Source organism: Mesoplodon densirostris, chromosome 1 (assembly GCF_025265405.1).
Source record: "Mesoplodon densirostris isolate mMesDen1 chromosome 1, mMesDen1 primary haplotype, whole genome shotgun sequence".
Taxonomy (NCBI): Eukaryota; Metazoa; Chordata; class Mammalia; order Artiodactyla; family Ziphiidae; genus Mesoplodon; species Mesoplodon densirostris.
Genome location: NC_082661.1, coordinates 223,767,674 through 223,792,355, shown reverse-complemented (window position 1 = coordinate 223,792,355; position 24,682 = coordinate 223,767,674). Strand labels below are relative to the sequence as shown.

General features: G+C 54.3%; 1 protein-coding gene across 1 annotated transcript in view; it reads left to right on the top strand.

Annotated features, from left to right (window-relative positions):
• The window catches only part of PPP2R2C (protein phosphatase 2 regulatory subunit Bgamma), a 135,164-nt gene that overhangs the window by 73,700 nt on the left and 36,782 nt on the right, over positions 1–24,682 (top strand). The window contains exons 2-5 of the mRNA XM_060095068.1: positions 10,333–10,430; positions 12,645–12,810; positions 15,356–15,468; positions 20,970–21,147. Coding sequence (XP_059951051.1) covers positions 10,333–10,430; positions 12,645–12,810; positions 15,356–15,468; positions 20,970–21,147 — 555 coding nt within the window. The remainder of the gene's footprint in view (positions 1–10,332; positions 10,431–12,644; positions 12,811–15,355; positions 15,469–20,969; positions 21,148–24,682) is intronic.

The window sequence follows — 24,682 nt, the reverse complement described above, 5'->3', positions numbered from 1 at the left end:
TTATTGTGATAAAATATACATAACATAAAATTTACCACTTTATTTTTAGGTGTACAATTCAGTGGCATTAATTAGAGTCACAGTGCTGTGCAACCGTCACCACGATCCATTTCCAAAACTTTTTCATCATCTCACACAGAAGCTCTGTACTTTTCTTTTTTCTTTTTTTCTTTTTTTTTTGCGGTACACGGGCCTCTCACTGTTGTGGCCTCTCCCGTTGCGGAGCACAGGCTCCGGACGCGCAGGCTCAGCGGCCATGGCTCACAGGCCCAGCTGCTCCGCGGCATGTGGGATCTTCCTGGACCAGGGCACGAACCCGTGTCCCCTGCATTGGCAGGCAGACTCTCAACCACTGCACCACCAGGGAAGCCCTGTACTTTTCTTTTTTTTTTTTTTTTATTGAGTCTTTTATCCAAAGTCCACATTAAAAACATCCCACTCTAGCCAACATTTTCCCTTTAAACTATAACTTAAACCACAGCTCCCATTAATCTTCTTTTGAATAATAAATAGACAGTGAGCAGATTTACTGAGTGCCTGCCACATGCTAGGTGATATGTGGGTAAACCTTCCAGCAGCCTTGGAGGGTGTGTATGACCATCTCTCTTTCACAGACAATCAAATCGATTCAGAGAGGTGAAGTGCCTTGTCCAAGGTCATGCAGCTACTAAGAGTGCGATCTGAACACAGATCTTCCCCCTTACCAGGCAGTGCCAGAACCATGGAATAGCCACACTTTAAGGACTGAACTTCAACCAGCCACAGACCCTCTGGCTGTTCCGTACCCAGGCTTCCCTCTGCTACTCCTCTCCCCAAAGGTCATTATTTGAGCCAAATATTCCCAAGCATCCTCAGCTCTGGCTGACTGACTATATTTTATATATATATATACATATATACATATATATATTATGGGAACCATAATTCAAGGTTCCAACATTCCATTTCACCTGGAGCTCTTGGAGCAGGTGCCGGGATAACGGAATTGTTTCTTTCAGCCTTTAAGATTAATCAATACTAGGCCCAGTTTAAATGTTTGCATAACTTGTCATCCACTGGGTCTCCTGTTTGGGTGCACTTTCCTTTTAAAAAGCTAGCTTGGGGGCTTCCCTGGTGGCGCAGTGGTTGAGAGTCCGCCTGCCGATGCAGGGGACACGGGTTCGTGCCCCGGTCCGGGAAGATCCCACATGCCACGGAGCAACTAAGCCCGTGAGCCATGGCCGCTGGGCCTGCGCGTCCGGAGCCTGTGCTCCGCAACGGGAGAGGGCGCAACAGGAGAGGGCGCAACAGTGAAAGGCCTGCGTACCGCAAAAAAAAAAAAAAAAAAAAAAAAAGCTCGCTTGATGGGGTACTGTTGGATCCAGGACTCACCCAGATGGCCCTGTGGGACATGGAGAGGATGAGATGAGGCACCGTGGACAAGTTCCCAGCACAGTGCTTGGCCCTCAGGTTCTTGGTCTGTGTTCCCATTGCCTCTCGTCCTCAGAAAAAGAGGAGGTGACCTGCCCCGAGTCACCAGTCAGAAGGAGGTGGATCAGGGACTAGATCTTGGGTGCAGGGTGGAGGTCCCATCCGTGAGCTGGGACCATGGCTCCTGTGTGATTACAGGGGGCAGCGTGGCCAGCTCCATCCCCCACCTGTGGGCACCTGAGGCTCGACACCCCTTTCCTGCCCTAACGCGAGAGCTCCGGCCCCTCACAGGCAGAGCCGGGGTCTTGGGCCTCCAGGGTGCATGGGTGGGAGGTGGAGGGCGCTACCTGCCCCACACAAACCCTCCCAAACCTCCCACCAGCCCCTTCACATCTACCTCCATCCAGGTGACCCAGGCACTGTCCAGGGAGACTTGCTTTGGCCCGGCCACAGCATCCCAGCTGTCCCCACCCCGCCTCTGACCCCGGCCCGGGAGCTGCCCTCACCGTCCACCAAGTTCAGGCTGCAGGAGGGAACTTCTCACCAGACCTGCTTGGGGATCGGGGACTCAGGCAGGTCCACGCCTTTCCCATCACCCTCGGAGAGCTAAGTGGCCCCCATCCAGCGCCGAATGTCTGGTCCCAGCTAACGGTCCAGACTCCGAACCAGACGTGGCCTTTCTCCTTCTGCACCTCCACAGCAGGACCTGTTTGTGCTGGAGGCCGACGGTGGGGAAGGGGACAGGGTCCTGCAGCTTCTCGCTCACCACTGGCCGCGAGCCTGCCGGTGGCTCTGCCTGCTCTGGGAGGGCCTGGCGGGGGGATATAGCTGCCCGCTTCTCTCACAGGTCCTGCATTGGGTGGTCTGGAAATTTCCTGCCAAGCTACCTCTTGCAGAGACCTGGACCTGGGCAGTCAGAGCTGTATGTCCAGTGGTTTTCCTTGGCCCCTGGGCACAGTGGCCTCCCTCTGCCGCTTTCTCTTTGCCCACGGGGGAGCCAGCAGGCAGGACTAAGTGACAGAAGCCAGCTGGCTCTCTCCTGTCCCCAGGAAGCACGTGGATAAAGCCATTGGTCCTTCCACGTCCCCGGCAGAGTCAGAGTCCAGACCCTAGACCCCTTTTGCTCTCCGAGTCTCAGGCTGGGGTCTCCTACCTTCAGGAAACATACTTTGGACTCTGCGAGGGTCTCGCTAGGCTTGGGGAGGGAAGGTGGCACCCTCCCCCATTCCCCCCAAAAGGTGTAAGTGGAAACTCTCCCTCAGCATCTGCTTTCTCCCAGGAAATGTCTTCACCAATCCCCAGCCATCTCTCTTTTTTTTTCTAATTTATTTATTTTATTTATATTTATTTTTGGCTGCATTGAGTCTTCGTTGCTGCGCTTTGGGGGCCACTCTTCGTTGCAGTGCACATGCTTCTCATTGCGGTGGCTTCTCTTGTTGCGGAGCACGGGCTCTGGGCATGTGGGCTTCAGTAGTTGTGGCTTATGGGCTCTAGAGCACAGGCTCAGTAGTTGTGGCGCACAGGCTTATGTGCTCCGCAGCATGTGGGATCTTCCCAGACCAGGGCCCAAACCCGTGTCCCCTGCATTGGCAGGTGGATTCTTAACCACTGCGCCACCAGGGAAGCCCCCCAGCCATCTCTGATTCCTTTAAATGTCTTGAGAAGCACCAGCCTGGGGGTCAAGTTCAAGGAGTAAATCCCAGCCCTGCACACACCAGCTGGGCAGCTTTTGGCAACTTATTAATCCTCTCTGTGCCTCAGTTTCTTCACCTGTACAATGCAAAGAGCACTCGGGTGGCTTCAGCAACACAAGCTGAGACCAGAAGAGTGATTAGGGTTGCCGGGGTGAGCCGTGGAGGGGCAATGCTGCCGTCAGAGCACAGCGTATACAAGGCACCTTGGTTGGGTGGGGATGGGGTGGGGTGTGGGTGTGAGTCCTACTGAAAAACTAGGCTACAGTCAAGAGCTTTTTCTGATCAGGAACGTCTTTCCTTTGAAATGACTTCCCCGCCTCCAGAAAAGGGTGATCTCCGAAGCAGAGCTGGGGGGAATGGCCACGCTCTCCCCAGCAGCCCGTCTGTCTCAGCCAGCTCCTGCTGCGTAACAGACCCCAGGGCTCAGCGGCTTCAACAACAAGCGTGCGCTTCCGCCCCTTAGTCTTTAAGTCGACTGCACGTCTCCTCGTGTGTTGGCAGTGCTCATTCTCATGTGTACGGTAGCTATGGGTCAGGAGGTATCTCTGCTGGGCTTGCTGCCATGTTCGGGGGTGGACTGGCTGTGGGCTGGCCTAGCATGGCCTCAGCTGCACTGGCTCGCCCACATGGCCTCTCGTCGTCATCCGGCAGGCTCGCTTGGGGTTGTTTCCGTGGCAGAGCAGGGGTCCCAGAGAGAGTGGAAACTGAAGGCCTCTTGAGGCCCAGGCTTGGACCGGCACCCCCTAACTTCCTCTGCATTCTGTTGGCCAAAGCAAGTCACAAGCCAGTGCAGAGTCAAGGATGGGCGAACAGTCTCTGTCGCTGGACGGGAAGAGACCCCGAATCACATTGTATAAGATGTGGATACAGGAAGCCACTGATGGGGCATCTATGTTGAGTCTGCCACCTTTCCTTGTTCTGCAAGACCCCACTCCTGTTTTACTGTTTCCAGGAGGCCCTCTTGGACCTCACCTCTCCCCATCCTGAAGTGGTCACTTCCCCTGGCCACCTCTTCACCTCCTGTGCATCTCCCTGGACCCAGAGCAGCCCTTGAGAACAGGCTCCTTATCCCCAGGGTCCAGCCTGGCCCCTCCTCGCATGCCTGGCCCCTTCTCTGCAAACCCAGAGAAGATGCTGGGTAAGCTTGCTCACAGAGCGCCTGCGCACGGAGCCTCCTTCCTCTCACCGAGCTCTTTCATCCAGCAGCAGACAGAGCCTGTTTCCTCTCCCACCTCCCTCCTCATCAGCCCTGATGCCTCTGACAATACTAATTAAATGCAGCAATCCCATCAGAAGGCTCAAGCTGGGCTTTCTGAGGGTCCTCACTATGCCGTGAGCTGTGATGCTGATGGAGCATTAATGGTGGCGACGGTACTTACAGTGATGAATGGTGAGATGGGCCGGGGGTGGGTGGGGGGGCGTCTCCCTGATGAGCAGCTTAATCTCCTCCTCGAATGTGCAGACCTCTGCCCCAACTTCCAGGGAGATTTCCAGTCCACGGAATCACTTGAATTTCACATAAACCCTAGGAGAACTGTGACCAGGCAGGGATGACAGTTCCTATTTTATGGCTGAAGACAGTTAGGGCTCAGAGAGAGTGTGATTTGGATGAGGTCACACAGCTAATATGTACCGAGGCTGGGACTGGAATACCTTCCTCTTGATGAAAAAGACACAAGGGGCACCTGTGAGATCCAAGGGCTGATCCTCCCCACATGATGCCAGGAGGAGCCGCGGCCCAGGGCGCAGCCTGGGTCTCCAGAGCGTTGCCCAGCCTCTCCTTTCTGCTCTGTCCTCTCCGTATGTTGGCTTGGGAAGCTGTAACAAACTACTCAGTGGCTTAAAACCACAGAGGTTTCTTCCCTCGAAGTTCTGGAGGCTGCAAGTCTGAAGTCAAGGTACCCAGCAGGGTCATGCTTGCTCTGAAGGCTCCAGGGAAGGATCTGTCACAGGCCTCTTCCAGCTTCTGGGGGTGGTCAGCAATCCTTGATATTCCTCGGCCTGTAGACACATCACTGCAATCTCTGCTGCATTGTCACATGGCCTTCCCCCCGTGTGTCTGCGTGGCCCTGTGTCTTTACATGGCCTTCTTCTCAGGACACCAGTCGTTGATTTAGGGCCCATATAATCCAGTAGGACCACATCTTAACTCGATCGTCTGCAAAGACCCTATTTCCAAATAAGGTCACGGTGACAGGTACCAGGGGTTAGGAAATCCACATACCTTTGGGGGACTCAATTCAACCCACAGCGTGGTCTTCGCCCATCTCTGGCTCTGGCTCTCGCTGTGCACCTGTCACTGGGCTGGTCTCTTGGGACACCAGCCCTGACTTCCTCCTGAGCCCATGCTGGCCCACAGTGTGGCTTTCTAGCTCCCAAACCAGTTGGCTCTGGGCTTGCACGGATAGGGCTGCGCCATACCCAGTCCCAGGGGGTTGACTGCTGCTTCTTGGTCCAGCGGTCCAAGCTGCCTCTTCCAACTCTGCCTTGCCATTTGGGGGACTCCCAGAGCTGCAGCAGAAAGAAAAGGGGACCTCACAAGTAGAAGGGCACCTTGGGTTTTCATGGGGCTGCCATCACCCACAACAGGGGGACTTGGAGCACCCACCAGTCATACGTGGGCTTGGCGGACCTCTCCCAGTGGCTGAGTTGTGAGCCTGAGCCTGAGGCATTAGCTGTCTGGCAACTCGGCCCTGTGGTGCAGGGGCCGGGACCTGCCAGGGGAATACACTGCAAAAGCCCTGCCCTGAATGGGACTTTGGGCCAGTACCTCACCTCTTGACCAAGTTCCTTATCTGTAAAGAGAGAGTGGTGGTCGGGCAGTGGGCTTGTCCTGAGATTCAGTCGCTGGTCCGTGGAGAGCTTTCACCACAATGTCTTTATGTGCCCTTTATCCGTGAAGTATAATTCCACTGGATACAGAAGTCTGGGTTTACAGGTTTTTACATTTTCCTTCAACACTTTAAAAGCCTTCGGGATTCTGTTATTTCTGATGAGAAATCAGCAGTTATCTGAGTCTTGGTGCCTCTGAATATAATATGTGGTTTGTGTTCTACCTGCTTACAAAATTTCATTTTTGTTTTGGTTTTCAGCAGTTTGACGGTTAGGTGTGATTTCTTGGTATTTTTCCTACTTGGAGTGAGCTGAGCTTCCTAAATTTGTAAATTAAAGTCTTTTACCATATTGGGGCATTTTCCAGTCATTATTTCAAGCCTTTCTTCTACTCTATTCTCTCCTCTCCTTCTGGAACTCCAAGTACACATAGACATTTGATGTTCTCCGGCAGATCCCCGAGGAGCTGTGCTTTATCTTTTTTAATTTATTTTCTCTCTGTCCTTCAGGTTGCATGATTTCTATCGATATATCTTCACGTTGACTAACTCTTCTGTCATCTCAAATTTCCTGTTAAGCAATTCAGTGATTTTCATATGTGGTATTTTTCAGTTATAGATTGTCCATTTAGCTATTTTTAAAGTAGTTTCTATTTCTCTGTTGAAATTTCCTTTCTTTTCATGCCGTGAGAACAAATTTTCCTTTATATCCTTGGACACAGTTATAATAGCTACTTTAAAAATCTTCATTTGCTAATCCCAGTATCCAGGGAACTTCAGGGTCTCTTTCCTTGATAGCCTTTTTATTCAGTGTGAGTGATATTTCCCTATTTCTTTGTATATCTTCGTATAATTTTGGAGAATATCCTGGGTGTTGAGAATGACAATACCGTAGAGACTCTAGATGTTCAGTATGTCGCTCCAAAGAGTGTTTTTGTTTTGTTTGGCATTTGTAAGCAGTTAACTTGGTTGAACTCAGCTTCGAACTCTGTCCCAGTACAAATCCTGGTTCATGTCTTTTAACCTTAACAGCTCTGCCTGGAGTCTATCGTGTGTACGTGTGCAGTTTGCAGCCAGCTAAAGACTGGGGCAGAGTTTATGTGTTGCATTTGGGGACTGCTCTTTAGACCCCATTTCCAGGATTAAATACCTCATTTTGCAGCTACTAGGATTTCCCCCGCTTCTGTCTTCTGGTTTATAGAGCCTAAAAGTATGACTTTCTATCTGAGTTTCAGTAGCCACGTGGCACAGGGCCTGGGACCTGTCCTCAGGCTAAAAGCCATGAAAATAAGAAGCTCACCCAGTGCTGCCTCTTCTTCCAGTTGCTGGCTCCCCTGCAGGGCCTGACATCTAAGGAGGGGCACATAGTGGGCATGAGACCACAGTTGTAGGAGAGACAACTGTACCAGGAGTCAGGAGGGCTCTCCAGGAGGGCTTCCTGGGGGAGGTGGTATTGAGGATGGAGATGTGTCAAACATTCCAAACTGAGAGCATGGACTTTCCAATTGCATGATTTTACTGATGACAACTTCCAGCTCTCAGGGGAGGTAACTTTTCCTAAGGCAAGCTCTAGAAGACACTTACTGTAACAGTGAATGGATGTTAAATATCCACCAGCCCCTTCCTGGGACGGAGGAAGCAGTGCCCTGGCCTGAGGTCTGTAGTTGCTCTGTAGATGTTTGCAGAAGGGGACTGGAGGGGCTGGTGGTCAGGACTCCCAAACCTGTACAGTGAGGTTGAATCTCAGATTTATCTGGCACATTTCTGAGCTGGCAGCTGCCACTTCTGTGGAGGCCAGAAGCAAAGATGAGAAAGAGCTTTGACTTTCTGTCTGGTAAATTCTGGTCATTCATCATTCCTTGGTGTTACGGTCCTTCAGCCCTCCCAAAGCCTCTCACCTCCAACATCTCTCTTGAGTTTCTAATCACGGGAAGACTGTACTATAGCCATGCTACAGATGACAACACTGAGTCTCAGAGCAGTGAGGTAGCCCACCCAAGGTCACTTAGCCCAGGCGTTGAAGCCAGGACTCCAGCCCAGGACTTCAGATTGGTCCGTGAACAGCTCAGGGGGTTGTCACTGTGGATGGGCCTCCATCCATCTCCTCAGTTGCCAATAGAAATGATAGTCATATCTCCCTCAGGGGCTGGCATGAGGTTCAAAGGAGGCAGCGGATATAAAACTGACATATAAATTGTAAATTGCCTGCAGATGTTATTGTCTGTTACTGTGGTAGCTGCCCAGCATTTATGGACCACATTTGCTCTGGATACCAGTGGTTACATTGGCGTTTTAATTTAATAGCATTGTTATTTTTCCATCATAAAAATAATATATACTATGCATATGTCCAAACACATTAAATTGCATACAGTAAAAATGTGCATTTTTGTGTATATCAATTACACCTCAGTAAAGCTATTAAGAAATATACATTCATTACAGAAGATCTAGAAAACATGGAAACATAGAAAGAGAAGGAAAAAAATATTTTCTTTCAACCGCCCTAAAGCAATCTCTGTTTAACGTGGCAGAAAAGTCTCTTCCAGCTTGTCTTCCCTCTGCCCAGTTTGTTTGCTGTTTAACACGGCTGTGATCACTGGTCTATATAATTAGAGACATTTTACATGCAGTTTTATATCCTGCTCTTCCCCCGCTAAGGGCGTGCTGACATGAAACAGCAAGAACCAGAGCCACGTGCAGGAACCCGGCACTGCTGGGCTGTGCCGCGGGCTGTGGCCCTCCTGTGCCCCTGGGCCAGGCAGGCTGCCCACACAGGGACGAGTGTCAGGCAGCCGGGCCAATTCCACACTCAGCGAGCATCTCCGGGATCCCAAAGAGCGGCTCTCCTTGGTTTTTTTCCCCTTTATTTTTAAGTTTAATGAAACGTGCTCTTATCCTGAGCAGTGAGTACATCCAGCCCATTATCCTGCTTCTGAGCCACCTTCCCTCTGTCTTCTTTCCTTTCGCCGTCAGAGCTGGCATTTACTTGCGGCTCAGAGGCCAGTGCGGGTCAGGAGCTGCCTCTGAAGGCACGTGATTGGGAAAGGAAAAGGCATGTATGGAATAGGAAACAGGACTGGGAAAACCACTCGAGGCTGAGAGAGCAGTTCTTGAGACAAAAGGTAGCTGGTATTTTGAGCATCAGCAAGGAGCCTGAGTCGGAGTGGGAGGGCAAGGCTGAGAGTAGTAGGAATTGGGGTAGGGGTCCGTCACCTTTCATTGAGTTAAAACACGGGGCATTCAACATTACCATTTTCTGTCACGCATCTGCCAACCCCGCCGATCTAGGTTTGGTTGGACTGGGTGACCAGGCAGCTCAGCTGGGCGGCTTTGCTGCGGGCCTGGGCAGGTCCTCCTCCGGGGCCGCGGCAGAAGCGCAGGACGGCGGCTTGTCTGCTGGCGTCCCGCAGGCCAAAGCCCATCACAGGGCACGGTACCCGGCCCAGGGTGGGAGGCAATGCCAAGTGCCAGGGGCAAGTGAGAGACAGGGTGAAGGTTTGGGCTCCTGACGTGGCCTGCCTGGGGGGCCACAGGTCACTCAAGGTATCTAACTCTGAAGACCTTCGCTTTTCCTCTATCGGTGGGGTCCGAGAATGCTCCCTCTGGCTGCTCTGGGGAGGCCAGCTTGGGTCTGGGCCAGGAAAAATGGAGGGGATCGGATGGGAGACCGTTGCCGTCCTCTAGGCGAGAGGCGGGAGAAGTGGTGGAGTCTGGATGTATCTTGAAGGCTGAGACAATAGGACTGGATGTGGAGGGTGAGAGAGAGAGGGGAGAGTCACGGTGACCCAAAGGCTCGGGCCCGAGCCAGCGGGAGGATGGAACTGCCTTCATTTGAGGCAGGGAAGGATGCAGAGGAGGGGGTTTGAGCAGAAATACCCCAGGAGTCGGGGTGCGGGAGGGGTGAGCCATCATCCGGGCGGCTGGAAGGAGGACACAGTATGAGAAGCTGCCTGGGGCTGCCGGGAGGAGTAGTCAGATCTGTGGTTTGTCTGAAAGTAGATCCATTGTGCTGAAGTTTTGGTGCCTACAGGGTCCAGGCCAGGAATGTGAAGGTTACGGGGGTGCCATCCATGGGGAGCTCAGTGGAGGCAGGGAGGGGTACAGCTGGTCTCTGTGGCCCCCAGAGTTGGGCTAGTGAGTGTCAGATTTGCATCCCAGTCACCTGGTCAGCACACGAGGAAACCCCCAGACTGCTTCAGGAGAAAGGGGAGCAGGAAGGAAGGAAAGACACCCATGAACGGGTCTCTGTCCCATGGCCAGCGGGGAGAGGGCAGGGCCCCTGGTCAGTGCTCCTGCTCTCCGATGGGGGCCCTGGGGCTGGGCGAGCAGCTCTGGCCACCTGCACAGCACTGGGTCCTAATGAGCCACATCCTCCTGTCTCTGTTCCACCACAGCCGATATCATCTCTACCGTCGAGTTCAACCACACGGGGGAGCTGCTGGCCACCGGCGACAAGGGTGGCCGGGTCGTCATCTTCCAGCGGGAACCGGAGGTGCGGCGGGGCCTGGGGGGAGGGGGGACTGCGCTCAGCCCGGGCTTTAACCCGCAGGGGGCCTCTCGGCATCCCGCGGGGACGCCTGGGCTGGATGAAAGGGCTCCGCGGCACGCAGGGACGGGACCGGGCAGGCCCAGGGAAGGGAGTCCACCGGGTCGACTCACAGCACCGTATCCTGAGCCCCCTCTGCTGAGTGGAAGTTTGCTGATTGGTCACTGTGTCCTAGACCCTGGAGAAACAGACATCTGATTAAACTGCCCTCCGCCTCGGTGAGCTGGTGCCGTCCGGCCAGAGCCGGGTGGAGCGGAGCACGGACCCTTCCGCAGCTGTGGGTGGACCTCTGTCTGGGGTGGGCGCTTTTGCTCAGCCCCGGGCCTTGCCCCAGTGAGGTCTGCTGTCTGGAACAGCCTACCCGAGGCAAGGTTTCTGAACCACTGGAAGAACCTGGTGATTAAAAGGCCCCATTTGTTGAGCACCTACTACATGCAGACTGCTCACTCCGTTCTCCACGTGCTTTTCCCAGTTACTCTTCACTGCCCACCTCTGAGGGTGGGGACGGATACCCCGTTTCAGAGATGAGGACGCCTGCACAGTCACCCAGCTAGTGAGCAAAGGCCAGGGATGGAAACCGGGACGGGGTGTGGTCTATCACTCACACACCACCCTGCCTTTCAGGGCTGGGATTAGGTGCTGAAGACAGGATCTAAGGTGACACCAAGGTGGGGGGAGGAGAGGAAGGGGGGAGGGAAGGCGGAGGGAGGATAGGGGAAGCAGGACGAGGAACAGAAGGAGAAGGAGGGGGCAGGAGGGGAGGATGCAGGGGGGAGAGGAGCTGCAGTATCGTCCTCCCCCCCCCAGTTCCTCAGCATCCTCCCCACAGCTGGTGTCCCCTGAGCTCTGACGTCACCTGTGTTCACTCCCATAACCCTCCCTCATGACAACCCTCTGGTGCCTTTAGGTGCTATTGTCATCCTCGTTTTACACATGAGGAGATCAGAGCTCAGAGGGTTGCTATAACTTACCAAGAACACACAGCCAGAAAGCAGGTAGCTGAGAAATTGGTTATCTAATGAGCCCAGTACTGTGGCTGGAGCACTTTGATTCACGAGAAGGACCAGAGGTTCCCACTGGGGATTGCAAAGCCACGTCTTCTTTTTGCCAAACTGCATTAAGAAATTAAATTGGTAGATGCACAAGTTTCTCAGTTTTGAATATGTCTCCTTTAATTTTTTTCTTAATTCTGGTCCCACTGACCTTCTCCCTAGCCAGTGCTTACAGGAGATGAAGTCAATTAGAGGCAAAAATATTGAAGAACTTTAAAGCTTTCCAAAAGCACAACGGGAAAAGAAATACATAAATAGATACTTTTGAAAAACCAACAGAAAACTTGAAATTGTGCTTGGCTGACTACCTTTGTTTTGCTCCCAGGCAGTTTTAGTTGTAGTTTCATGTTGTCATATAGACTTGAACTGCCTACCAGGAAGTGGTCTGGTCCCTGGTACCTGCGATGGACTCACCACCTCACTGTTTTGGGGGCTCCACCAAGAGGTCCTTACTATAATGAGCTTGGCTGCCTCAACCAGAAGGGGACCCGCTCAGGAAAGCTGGGGGGAGGATACCCTATCCCAGTCTATCCCGATGTCTGTCTGACATTGCAGGGTGTCTGGCCCCAATGTTAAATCTGCTCCAAAATGCGTTCATTCCTCGAGTCAGACCCAAGTTGCACAGAAGGATGTGGGAGCAGATCAGAGCCTTGGCCTTGGTGCCAGACAGACCTCAGTGGAGTGAGTGACAGCACTCTGTGGACATGTGGCTTTGTGGGGGAGGGGGGTCGACTCACCTCTGAGCCTCCGCTTGCTCATCTGTAAAGTGGGGGGAGTCATGGAGCCCATCACAGAGGGGCGTCGAGGATAAATTGAGAAAGCACTTAGCTCAGTGTCCTGTGTACAGTAGGTGCTCAGTAAACATGAGCTGGCGTGGTCACCCTTGTTCTTGCTTACTGGACGGAGGAGGTGATGGAGCTTGGCCATGGCTGCACAGCAAGGTACTGGCCACTTAAAAAGCAGAGAGTTTTCTTGGACCCTTGCTTGGATGCCCGGTCGCCATGGCTGTTCCAGGCCCTGCGTGGGTTTGACCGGTCCCGTCCCTGTCCCAGTGCCGGCTTCCACCCCGCCCCACCATCCTGGAGCTCAGGGTCTGGTTTCCTTGCAGAGTAAAAATGCGCCGCACAGTCAGGGCGAGTACGACGTCTACAGCACTTTCCAGAGCCACGAGCCGGAGTTCGACTATCTCAAGAGTCTGGAGATAGAGGAGAAGATCAACAAGATCAAGTGGCTCCCCCAGCAGAATGCCGCCCACTCCCTGCTGTCCACCAACGGTGAGGCAGCCCGGCCGGTGTGGGCGTGTGCGTGTGCGTGCACGTGTGCGTAGGCATGCGTGCTCTTGTTCACACGTACTGTAGCAATTTGTCATCAAATGCCATTTTCCACCTCACTTACATTGTTGAACATTTTCCTAGGTCTTTCTGGGTCTTTAGAACTCCTGAAAAATAGTATTTTTGAACAGCGGGTAAATTCCATGCAGTGAATACACTTGCTCACCCTCTCCTGGTGGTCGGATGGGGGCTTATTGCCTCTGCTGTAAATAGCAGCTCCTTGAGCATGTCCGTGAATACTTTAATTTGAGGACGGACAAAGGAGGCCAGGTCAAGGAAAACAATCAACACTCAATTCAGACTTGCCTCTTTGTCCACAACCCCCCAGAGTGGAGGGTGTCACTGGATGATCTGGGGTCCTCAGTGGATGGTACAGGAGGAGCACTGGTTGCCTGGCCGCTGGCCATCTGGCTCTGGGAGACGGTACGCATCCCCAAGGAGGCCCCCAAGGAGGCTCCCGGCCAGACCCCTGCTTTGCTGTGGTCCACTCAGAGGCTGTGGTTCCTGGAGCCATCTTGCCTCTGCCGGCAGTGGGCCTGGAGCCAGAGGCCCCGCTTCCCGCCTTCACGTCCACCTGCTCATCCTCCTTCACCTCTCAGCCCCATCATAAAAGGCGCCTGGGGTGGGAGCCAGGAGGGTCCTGGCTTCTGTCCCAGACTGGGGACCTTGGGGAGTGGCCTTGCTTCTCTGAGCCTCAGTTTCCTCACCTGTGCTCCCTCTGGAGTTGCAACAAGGGTGGAGGGAGGTGTTGCCCACCCAGCACCCCAAGACCAGCCAGTACTGCTCCAGGGTGGATGAGTCTTATAAGATGATGCCACCTGCCTTCCCAAGGGAGTCAGACTCCTTAGGGCGGTCTTTACGGCACCCCTGAAGCTGGTCAGACTCGAGCCACCAACCCACCTCTGTGCCCGAAGGCCGGCTCTCCCTGCCTCCACCTGGCCAACACCCCGCCTCATCCCTTAGGCCTCCGCTGGGTGTCAGCTCCCACTGAGCTTTCCCTGACCGCTCCGCAGAGCAAGGTGTCCCTCTCGTGGGCCTTCCCACCCCTGCTTGCCCTCTGGAGCTCCTGCCATTCTGATTGTCTGTGTCCCCTGAGGGGTGCCTGGCACGGAGTCATGTTCAGCAAACCCCGTCTCAGAGGCAGAGGGGCCCTTCCCAGGTGCTGGAACAGAGGCAGTGGGAGGTCCCCCACCACCAGAATAGGTCACCCGGGGCAGGAGCCCCTAATGCAGTTAACACCCTGGCCCTGCCACTTCCTCTTCTTGCCTCATAGGGTTTTGGGGAAGATGGAAGAAAATAACATCATAACGAGCTTAGAACAGGGCCGGCAACTGAGCCTCGTTCACGTGCTGCTTTTTTCTTTTTAATCATTTAACAGAGAGTGTCATTCTCTGCCTGCCTCTTTGGAGGAAAGGTCAGCTTCAGGAATTTCCTAACACCCACACCCTCAAAGCTTCCCACCCCCGGTTTTGAATCCCAGCTCCACCCTTTCCTGGTAGCCTGTCCCTGGGCACCTGTCAAGTGTTTAATTGATAGCAGTTTTCTCCCCTTCCTCCTCAGGAGCATGGAAGTGATTGTTTTGGCTGCTGTGCTACTCAGGGTTCTCAGAGAAACAGAACTAATAGGATGGGTGTATGTGTGTGTGTGTGTGTGTGAGTGTAGACAGAGATATGGATATAGATGTAGACTTAGATATAGATATAGAAGGAGAGGTTTATTTTCAGGAATTGGTGCGCCTGATTGTGGAGGCTGGCAAGTCCAAAATCCGCAGGGTGGGCTGGAGACCTAGCAAAGGGCTGATGCTGCAGTCTGAAGGCCATCTGCTGGCAGAGCTCCCTCTTCCTCAGGGGACCTTGGTCTTTTTTCTCTAAAGCTTTCAGCTGATTGGAGGAGGCCCACCCACATTGTGGAGGATAATCTGCTTTAGTCCATGGATTTAAATGTTAATCCCATCTAAAAAAATACCTTCCGAGTGACATCCACACATTTGACCAAATATCTGAGTAGCGTAGCTTAGCCACGTTGACATCGAAAACGAACCATCACAGCTGGTAAAGGTTACTGTTTTGATGTTCTTGGCAGGATTCCAGAGAAGTGAGGTTTCCAGAGAGCTGAGTTTCTGGATGGGCGGGATGCATCTCAGGAAATAGGATGCCAATGAAGGGTAAAAAACAGGAAGCTTCGTTAGTACAGTTTTTGCAGAAATTAGTTGAAAGACTGATAACTGCCCTTGAAAGGGTCATGCCCTTTGACCTTTGGGATCAATTGTGAAGAGCTCGAGCATGACGACAAACGTTCCCTTTGCAAAGATGTTCGTTGCATCAGTTGACGGAAGGAGTCAAATTAGAAAGAAACTTCATGTCCAAGAACAGGATAAGATTAAGTAACTTGTGGGTTGATGCACCCTTATCTAGCAGGCTCAGTGGGTACTCCATTCTCCATGTGGTGTTCACCGTGTGTCTTGTTTCACTTTGTTCTATTTTTAAAGATAAAACTATCAAACTATGGAAGATTACTGAACGTGATAAGAGGCCCGAGGGTTATAACCTGAAAGATGAGGAGGGGAAGCTTAAAGACCTGTCCACGGTGACGTCACTGCAGGTAAGATGTGGCCCACGGACGGTTCCGGCAAGCCCAGAGCAGTTTGTGCTTTGTTTATTACACAGCAAGGATCTCAGGACTGGAAGGGCCATGGCGATCTGAACCACAGTCAGGTTCCGATCCAGAACTTAATAAGCCAGGCGGCTTACTTGCTGGGTGGCCACCCTCACTTTCCTGCTCTGTGCCTCAGTTTCCTCCCCAGCAAGGCAGAGAGGATCATCTTTCTTCCGGAAGTCTCGTGAGGTTGAGGCGAGGTGATGCGTGTCCATGAAGCCCTTTTCAGCTGCACCCGAGGCTGGACAGTATGTTCTCGAATCCCTTGTTATACAAATAGGGAAACTGGAGGCCCAGAGAGTCTCCCAGAGCGGCTCAGATGAGCAAGTGGCAGAGCCAGGAGGAGGACCTGTGAGCGGAGTGTTGTGGGTTCCCAGCCCTTTGCCGAGGGTCAGAGGGACACCCAGAACTTGTGATTCTTGCAGCCTTTATGAAGGCTCAGTGCACAGATTGCCCTGATGTAAGAGCGGCCTGGAAGTTTGAGTGGCAGAGCCGTGTGAAGGCAAACTTTTTCTCCCAACGCAATGAAAAGCAAAAGGACTCATGTGTCTTCAGCGGGGAGGCTGGGAGATATGAAAGAGTTCTGGAGTCACAGGACCCGGGTTCAAATCCTGCCTCCCCCGCATCCTGGTGGTGTGACCCTGGGTGGGGCTCTGGGCCACCAGGAGCCTCTGATTCCTCATCTGGAACAAGAACAGACACGTGAGCATGTGTCTCCCAAGCACTCTGGCTATAAAATCATTCAGTCCTCAGCAGGATCCTATAGTGGGTATGTGATTGTCATCCCCATTTTACAGATGAGGAAACTGAGAGCTGGCTCCAAACCCAGGGAAGTCTAGCTCCACAGTCAGCATCAGCATCCAGTCTCCTCCGTGAAGTGGAAGTGAAGTTCCTGCCTCCCAGGGGAGCCATGGGGATGGTTAGCGGCTTCTTGCAGGAAGCACACTGAGGCCGCCTTGTCCGTCCCTGGCTTCCAGAACCGTGCCTGGAGGAGGATGGGTGCTTTCAGCCACCCATGTGTTTGCTGGAGGTGATGCCAGATTTATTCATTCAGCCGCACTTACTGAGCACCTGCTGTGTGCCGCCCAGCCCTGCTCTGGGCACCTGGAGGCCACAGTGAATGAAGAGTCTGAGGGCATGGGCTTCCCTAGTGGCGCAGTGGTTGAGAGTCCGCCTGCGAATGCAGGGCACACGGGTTCGTGCCCTGGTCCGGGAAGATCCCACATGCCGCGGAGCGGCTGGGCCCGTGAGCCATGGCCGCTGAGCCTGCGCGTCCGGAGCCTGTGCTCTGCAACGGGAGAGGCCGCAACAGTGAGAGGCCCGTGGACCGCAAAAAAAAAAAAAAAAAAGAGTCTGAGGGCAGATCTGGTCTAAGCCTGGGACAGGCCCTGCTCAGGGAGGGGGCCTCAGAGTCCCAAGACTGAACGAGGATGAGCGTCGGGAGGTGACTGCGCTCTTCAGCAGATTTGAAAGGTCTGAGTTCACATCACGTGGAATGCCGTCTCCCTGGGTTCCTACCGTGGCTGCGTTTGCTGCTCCGAGCGGGCAGTGGTGCTGCCTGGTGCCACGGTGGTGCTAAGGCCCCTCCAGGCTCCCAAACTGCTCACAGACCCACCCACCGCTGGTCAGATGGCTGTGGCCATTTCCCTGCTCTGTGCCTCAGTTTCCTCACCAGCAAACAGGAGATAACGACTTGTTTTTTCTGCAATGGCTTAGCAAGCGCCCCGCACTCAGCACCCAGCCGACTGTCATAAATATGAAATGGCAATCGATGTTGTTCCCAGAAGGAGGAATAAATGTTTAAACACATTGGCCTCTCAATGACTGGCAAATTGCACAAATAAATTCTGAGAAAGCAGGGAAGCCCATTAGCTTTGACATTGAATAACGGGAGTGAGGGTGCCCCCCCGCTCCCCCCACCTCCAAGCCCAGAGAAAGTTTATGAGGGTTTCATCTGGTGGGAGGAGGCAGTTATCACCTCTTGACTGGCCTGGCATTTGTGGCAGGGCCAGTGGCCCACGGGAATCTTGTTTATTTCCCACCCAGCCTCTGAGGTTTTTCTCTGTATGTCACACACATCCCGAAATGGCACTTAACTGTAAACTAAGGCTGGAGGAGAAGAAAGGGGGAAAGAACGTGGGTGCCTGGGTCTTTCCTCATCCAGCCTCTCACCTTGTCTCCTCCCCAGTTCACCCAAGACCTAGCACAGGGCCTCTGGGATCCCAGAGCTGAGCTGAGATTGAGTGCCTACCCCCAAAGTGTACCCAGGCCCCCAAGGAAATAGACATGGAGTCACCCCCACACTGGAAGTCAGCTCTGTGACACAGGGACACACAGGAATGCCTTTCTCTACCTTGTTTATCTGGTGAACTCCTATTCATTCTTTAAAACCCTATTAGCCTCCACCTCTGAAAGTCTTTCCTACACGAGCCAGGTGAATCCTTATCCTTCTCTGTCCCCTCTAGCCTTTTGCATCCCACACTGCTCTGTCCTTAGTGTTCATGTGTCTGTCCTCCTGCCCTTCACCTTGACTACACTGTGCCTTCTGGAAGAGCGCGGGTGTGGGGAAAGTTTTATTCATGAAACCTCCAAACCTTCAGGGCAGGTTTCTCTTCCCTCTTCCTCTCCTCTCTTTGCTTTCTGGCTTTGAAATATGGTCTGGGGATGGCGGTGCATGGCTGGAACACGGGGTGAACAGTTCCAAGGCTGCCAGGGGAAGACAACGTTGCCGGAAGGAGCGGGGAGCAGACTGAGATGCTGAGACTTTGCTAGGCCAGCGACACCCTGACCTTCTCCAGGAGCAGGTGTGGCTTGAGAGAGACTCCAGGGATCCCCAGGGCAGGTGGTGGCCATGCCCTGAGGGAAGGGAAGGCAAGATTCGGAGCAGACGTAGAATATCTGACACCAGCGGACATGCGGAAGGCCCCATAGAGGGGCCCAGACACACCAACACTGACACGCGGGCAGACAGTCCCGAAGCGCAGACTCAACACAAGAACCACCCAGAGCCAGGTGAGCATGCACACCGATACTGTATACACACACATGCACACTCGGGTACATGCATGTGCACACTGACACACTCATGCATGCACACCCAGGCTCACACACCCACACAGGCTCACACTGGGCGCCCTGGTACATGAGAACATCTCATGGCGGCTGCAGAGCTGCCTTTGTACCAAAAGGAACGCTTAGTGCTTGCCCACCCCCACTGCAGCACCAAACCTGTCACCTCCCGTCTCAGCTGTCCCCCAGGGAGGGACACAGCTCATTTGTTCATTGACTCACCCATTCACTCATTCACCTGAAGACCTGTCTGTGCTGGGCCCTGGGCTGAGTACCAGAGATACAGAGATGAACACAAGAAGACACACAGCGCCCCTAAATGCTGCCCAGTCCATTGGGGAAACAAACAAGAAGACAACAACTTACCACGTGGTCAAGGCTGTAATGAGGGCTTACAGGGCCGTGGGAGCCCCAGGGAGCCCCAGGCCCAGCCTAAGAGTAGGTGGGTTTGGGGGAGGTCCCCTGGCAGAAGGAGATTCTCTAGGGTCCCACGTCAGCCTGTTTTAGCCCCTCCCTGTATGTCACCTCCTGGTCACCCAGCCAGGCACCAGCCCCTGCTGCCCTGTCACCCCGTCCCCTCACCTGTTTTATTTTTCTTTAGAGCACCTACTGCTTCCTGAAACCGCACACGCACACACACACACACACACACGTGTATCAGCCTACTGTCTTCTCTCCCACGTGAGTGCAAGCAGTGGGTCCCCCATCACCTGCTGCCACCCAATTCTGGCTGGATTCATGCCATTCTACCTGGTGCTTGCTGCCCGGGGCTCAGGAGCCCTGCAGTTAGCTGACAAAGGTCTGCATCCCCCCTTCACCGGAATCTGCTCTCTTCCTCACTCCGAGGATGGCCTTGCTGCCTCTCTCCTGGGCACAACTCCCACTGCCCAGGCAGCACCCCCCCCTTCCCCCTCCCCCATCCAGGGCCCACTCTGGAAACTGGCCGTGTGAGCCCTGGCTCAGCCACCCCTAGTCACCTCCCGAGGAGGGGGAGGGGGGCGCTGTGGACCGAGTGATGTTCCAGGCGCACTTGACCTGCATCAACTCATGGAATCCTCACTGAAGCCCTGAGCAGGCACCAGCATTACCCAGTTTACAGATAAGGAAACTGAGGCCCAGAGGGGTGAAGGCCGCAATGGAGGTAACCCTAGTAAGCGGCCGGGCAGGGTTGAAGCCGAAGTCAGGTTTCAGGTCTACACCTTTGCACCGTGATGCCCTGGGGGCAGTCACAGCTGGCTTCTGGTCCTGGCTCTGTCATTTCCTGCCTCTGTGACTTAGGAAGCCCAGTTCATCTTGGCATCCAGTCTTCTCATCGGTCACATGGGGATGGCAATGCCAGCCCTCGTTTTCTGGGGCCAGCCCAGGGAGAGATCAATGATGCCTTGTCTGTGTGTCTGTACCTTTGAAGACCTTACAGTTTACTGGAACCGGGAGTCGTGCCCAGAACACCCCGCAGAGCCCTGATAGCAGTGTGTGCAGCGTGCTGGAGGTCAGCGGGGGTGTGGCAGGCTGTACATCCAAAGGGCTGTTAACTCCAGATCTTGCAGGAGGAGTTGGGGTTCACTAGGTGTCCAAAGGGGGTGAGCATTCCAGGCAGAGGGTGCAGAGAGAAGCAAAGCCATGCTATCTGACACTGTCTCTGGGAGTTTGTACGAGTTCCACTAACACCAGCGGCTGTAACAGCCCCAGGGCAGAGTACACAGAAATGTATTTCTCACTCAGGGAAAGCTGCGGTATAGGCATCCTGGATGGCACACGGCTCTCCTGCAGGGACACAGGCTCTTTCCATCCCGTGTGCCTCCATCCCTAAAGCCTGGATCCTCACCTCTGGCTGTGGAAAGGGAAGGGAGCGGAGAAGGCACAGCTGCCTCTTAACCTTAAGCCTTGGCCCCCAAGTGCTGGACATCAGTGTGCTCACACCCCATTGGTCAGAAGAGTCATGTGGCCGCACCCAGCTGCAAGGGCAGCTGGGAAATGTAGTCCCTGCCTGGGCAGCCACTTCCCCGTGACAAGGGGACACAAATGTTTGGTGGAAAATCTGGCTCTGCCACAGTACCTTCTCCTTCCATTTTAGAAATGAGGAAATTGGGGTGCAGAGGGGTTCAGCCATTCATTCAAAGTCACGCAGCAGGTTCAGAACCAATCCCAGGAGGCCAAGCAAAGGAGACAGGCTTCCCTGCCGGGCTGGTGCTGAAGGACGTGGCCACGTGGCATTGCTTACTTCTGACACGGGCAGGGTGGACACCCACTGGTGCGCTTCAGGCCTCTCCTGGCCTCTCCTGGCCTCTCCTTTTGATCACATGGCCCTGGACGTTTCCTGCCAGCACCCCTCCTCCATCACCTCTCCCCCTGCTCTGACCGCCCCTCCTCCTCCGCAGGTGCCCGTGCTGAAGCCTATGGATCTGATGGTGGAGGTGAGCCCCCGGAGGGTCTTCGCCAATGGCCACACCTACCACATCAACTCCATCTCCGTCAACAGCGACTGCGAGACCTACATGTCCGCGGACGACCTGCGCATCAACCTCTGGCACCTGGCCATCACCGACCGGAGCTTCAGTATCCTTTCCTGCCGCGGCCCCACCGTTGACGCCGCGGGCCGGGTGGCTCCCGGGTGGGACGTCAGTTGGCCTGCTGTAAGCCAGCTGGCTTGGGAGCTTCTGCTTTGTTCAGCCTCTTCAGCAGGGTGCCTTCTGGCTCACAGTGTGTGAATGAGGCCGAGGTTTGGAATCATGAGTTTATGAAAACTTTACAACTGTGGCTGCTGAGGGTTACATTTGACCCCTCGCCTCCTCCAGGGTGGCCATTATCCCGTCATCTGGGGGCCTCACCGGGGACCATGGCGGGGATGGAGTCCTGGGTCAGCCCTCCTGGGCAAGGGGTGGCCGACCACCCTGAGACAGTCGGCTGAAGTCTTCTCTGGACCTTCCTCCCTGGGCCTGAGGCAGGTGCATCAGTGTTTGATGAACAACCTTGGGGTCCCGCCCAGGGCTTAGAGGGACAACTGGGGTGTCATAAGCCCAGCTGGATGGGGTCAAGGTAGGCAGCCCTGCTTGGTGGCCCCCTGTGTCTGGGCAATAGGATTATAGGATGGACTCCAGCCCCCACTGACTGGTGAAGAAAGAACATGGGCCTGAAGAGGGGCCCAGGCTGAGGCTTGGCCCAATGAGGGCTACAGTGGACAGAGCAGGCAGGTTACTACCTACAGGTGTCACTACTCTACAGACAAATAGCAACAACAACAATAATAATAATAGTAATAAGGCCCAGTGAGGCTCTGTGCCTGATAAACACGTGTTAATGTGAACTCAATTCATCCTCACAGTAATTCTGGAAGGTAGGTTCTTTACGACGAGGAAACTGAGTCACAGAGAGCCCGGGCTCACTTGCTTAAAGCTCACAGCAGCCAGTGGAAAGCTGGGTTCAAACCCAGGCCCTCCGGCCCCAATCAAGTCCTCATTTCCAGCCTTTCCACCCAACTGCCCTTTGTGAAGGATGCTGCCCAGACGTGGGGTGGAGGAAGGTGGGATGACCCCCCGCCAAGAGCTGTCTCTGACTGTCCACTTGGTGCTGGGTGCCAGGTGGCCCTGGACACCCAGAGCTGAGACCATACAGCTGCCACGAGAAGCTCCCGGCACAGGGGGTCGTGCCTGCTGTGCTGCCCTCTCACAGGCCAGGATCGGGCTGTGTCCCTTGGAGCAGAAGCCAGAACTGGGGGTAGGGAGTGGGGCAGAGAAGGGAGCAGTCGGGGGCGGGGGGTTGGAGGAGAGAAGGAGTGACAAACGGCTTCTGGGGGGCCGAGAGCCAGAAACTGGCCAGAGACCACAGGGCAGGGATACCTCGGAGCTGGGAGGGCTGAGAGCAAGCATCTGATGTTCCCTGAGCCCAGCAAGAGGGTGCGGGGCAAACGCCTGGGCTTCGGAGGAGCCACTGGGAGTCTCTGGAAGTCTGCTTCTGCCACCTTAAGCTCTGTGACCTTGGCGAGTCACTGCACCCCTCTTGAGCCTCGGTCTCCTCACTAACCCTTCCCGCATAGGACAGCAGCGTTCAGCGAGCCCCTGTGAGACACCCAACACCAAACCGGTGCTTAAAGCGTGTCAGGAAACAGGAACTGCTTAGTGCTCAGGGCCCGGAAGGCAGAAGTGGATTGGGATGGACGGGAAGGTTCCAGGAGGAGCTGGGGCTGGAGCTGCTCTGAGGGGTGGGAGCTCAGTCTGGCTGCATGGAGAGGGCCGGGCTCGGCTGGTCCTCTGCTGGACCCTCCATTCAGGCACAGACCCCAGCAGGCCCCACCCCTGTCCTTGGTGCTTAGACACCAGCTAGTCAGGGGTCAGAACACCCCTCTCCAGCTGGCTCACACCAAACAGACATTTACTGACTTATGGAACCGAGAGAGCTGCAGGTACAGATGGATCCAGGGGCTCAGACAGTGTCCTGGGATGGCTGTCTCTGCTTCTTGCTTCTGATCTCTGCTCTGGCTTCAGCCTCCACATGGTGGTGACTTGACACCAGCAGTTCAGACCCCGCCCTCCCAGAGTAAAGTCCAGGAGAAAAGAGACCCGCTGTCTCTGAACTGTCCCACCAAGTCCTCAGGTGGCACCCCATGGGCTCTGCCTGGGCCTCAGGGGCACCCCTGAACCCATTTCTGTTGGGGGTGCGATGCTCTGGTTGGCCAGGACCCTCCCTGGCGCCGGAAGGGTCAGCCCACCTCCAGCAGTGTCTGAATCTGGGAAGGGTGGTCTCCTTGGGAGAAGCACTGCTCCAGGAGCTGGGGGCCCCTCGTGGTGGGCAGCACAGATAGACATCCACTCAGAAGCTGACGTGCTTCCCAGCAGAATACAATGAGGAGTCACACAGGAGCTCCAGGTCTGCAAACGGGGCACGTGTGGGACTCACGGGCCTGCGGCTAGCCGTCCTCAGCTTCCTGCACAGCACTCTACAGCTTACAGAGCAGCTTGCCATTCACAATCTCTCTTGGCGCTCACAGTGGCATGAAAGCTGCCAATCAGTGGCAATGTTGGCATCACCCAACTTTATGGATGAGGAAATGCAGGCTTGGGGAAACCGGGGTTTGGCCCAAAGTCCCCCTGCCAGGGACAGAGTCCTGGGGCCTGGCCCAGTGCTCCTTGCCTTGCCCTCGGGCTGCAGCCTTGGGACAGCGGCACCCACCCTCCCGGAGCCTGGGTTTCCTTATCCTAGGACTAGGGTGGGGACCGTAAGCCCTGACCAATTTATCTCCCTGGGCTATTATAAGGATTCAATGACACCGTGAATGCTGAGGCCCTTTAAAAATTGCAAAGCCCTGCAGCTGTGTAAGGGATTGTTTAATTTCCTTCATTTAACCATCAATTCCTCTTCTGTCCCGGGCTCCATGCTGAGCCCGGGGGACACAGGGACACATAAAAGAAACTCAGCTTCCTCCTCAAGGGCCTCATGCACTGCTGGGAGACCCAGCCCTGACCTGGGTGGTACCACCTGACCTGGGTGGTACCAGCGGTGCCTTCCTTGCTGTAACTCAGGTCTACACACTGTGCCTGGGGCTACCTGGGAGGACTGAGGAGGAGGCAGGGTTAGGATGCTCCCTGTGGCTTGAGGAGGCTACCGACGACGGGCGCAGGGTGCGCGGGGGTGACATGATGAGGCAGGAAGGTGGGAGGTGGCCAGGACAGCTGCAGCGGGCCTGGCTGATGGTGTCAGTGGGGGACTTACTCCTGGGGACCACGATCTCCAAACATCGATCGTTTGCAAACCTCCTTTGCAAGTATTACCACATCTGTACACCGTGCGTTCTTTCATTTACTTTTCCAATCTTTTTCTAATTTTTATTAATTTTCTTTAAATCAAGTAGCTTTAATTTTGCCTAAATAAATGCATTTTGAAAGGGACTTTAATTTTACTACCATAAATGAAAGTGAAACGTATCACGTACCATAAATAGGAGGTAGCTATAGAGATAAATGCCGTGAAAAAAAAAGGGAATAAAATCCATCTTCAGCCCTGTCCAGTAGAACTTTCTGTGATGCTGGAAAAGTTCTCTATTTGCACTGTGCGGTATGGTAGCTTCCAGTCACGTGTGCCTATGGAGTACCTAAAA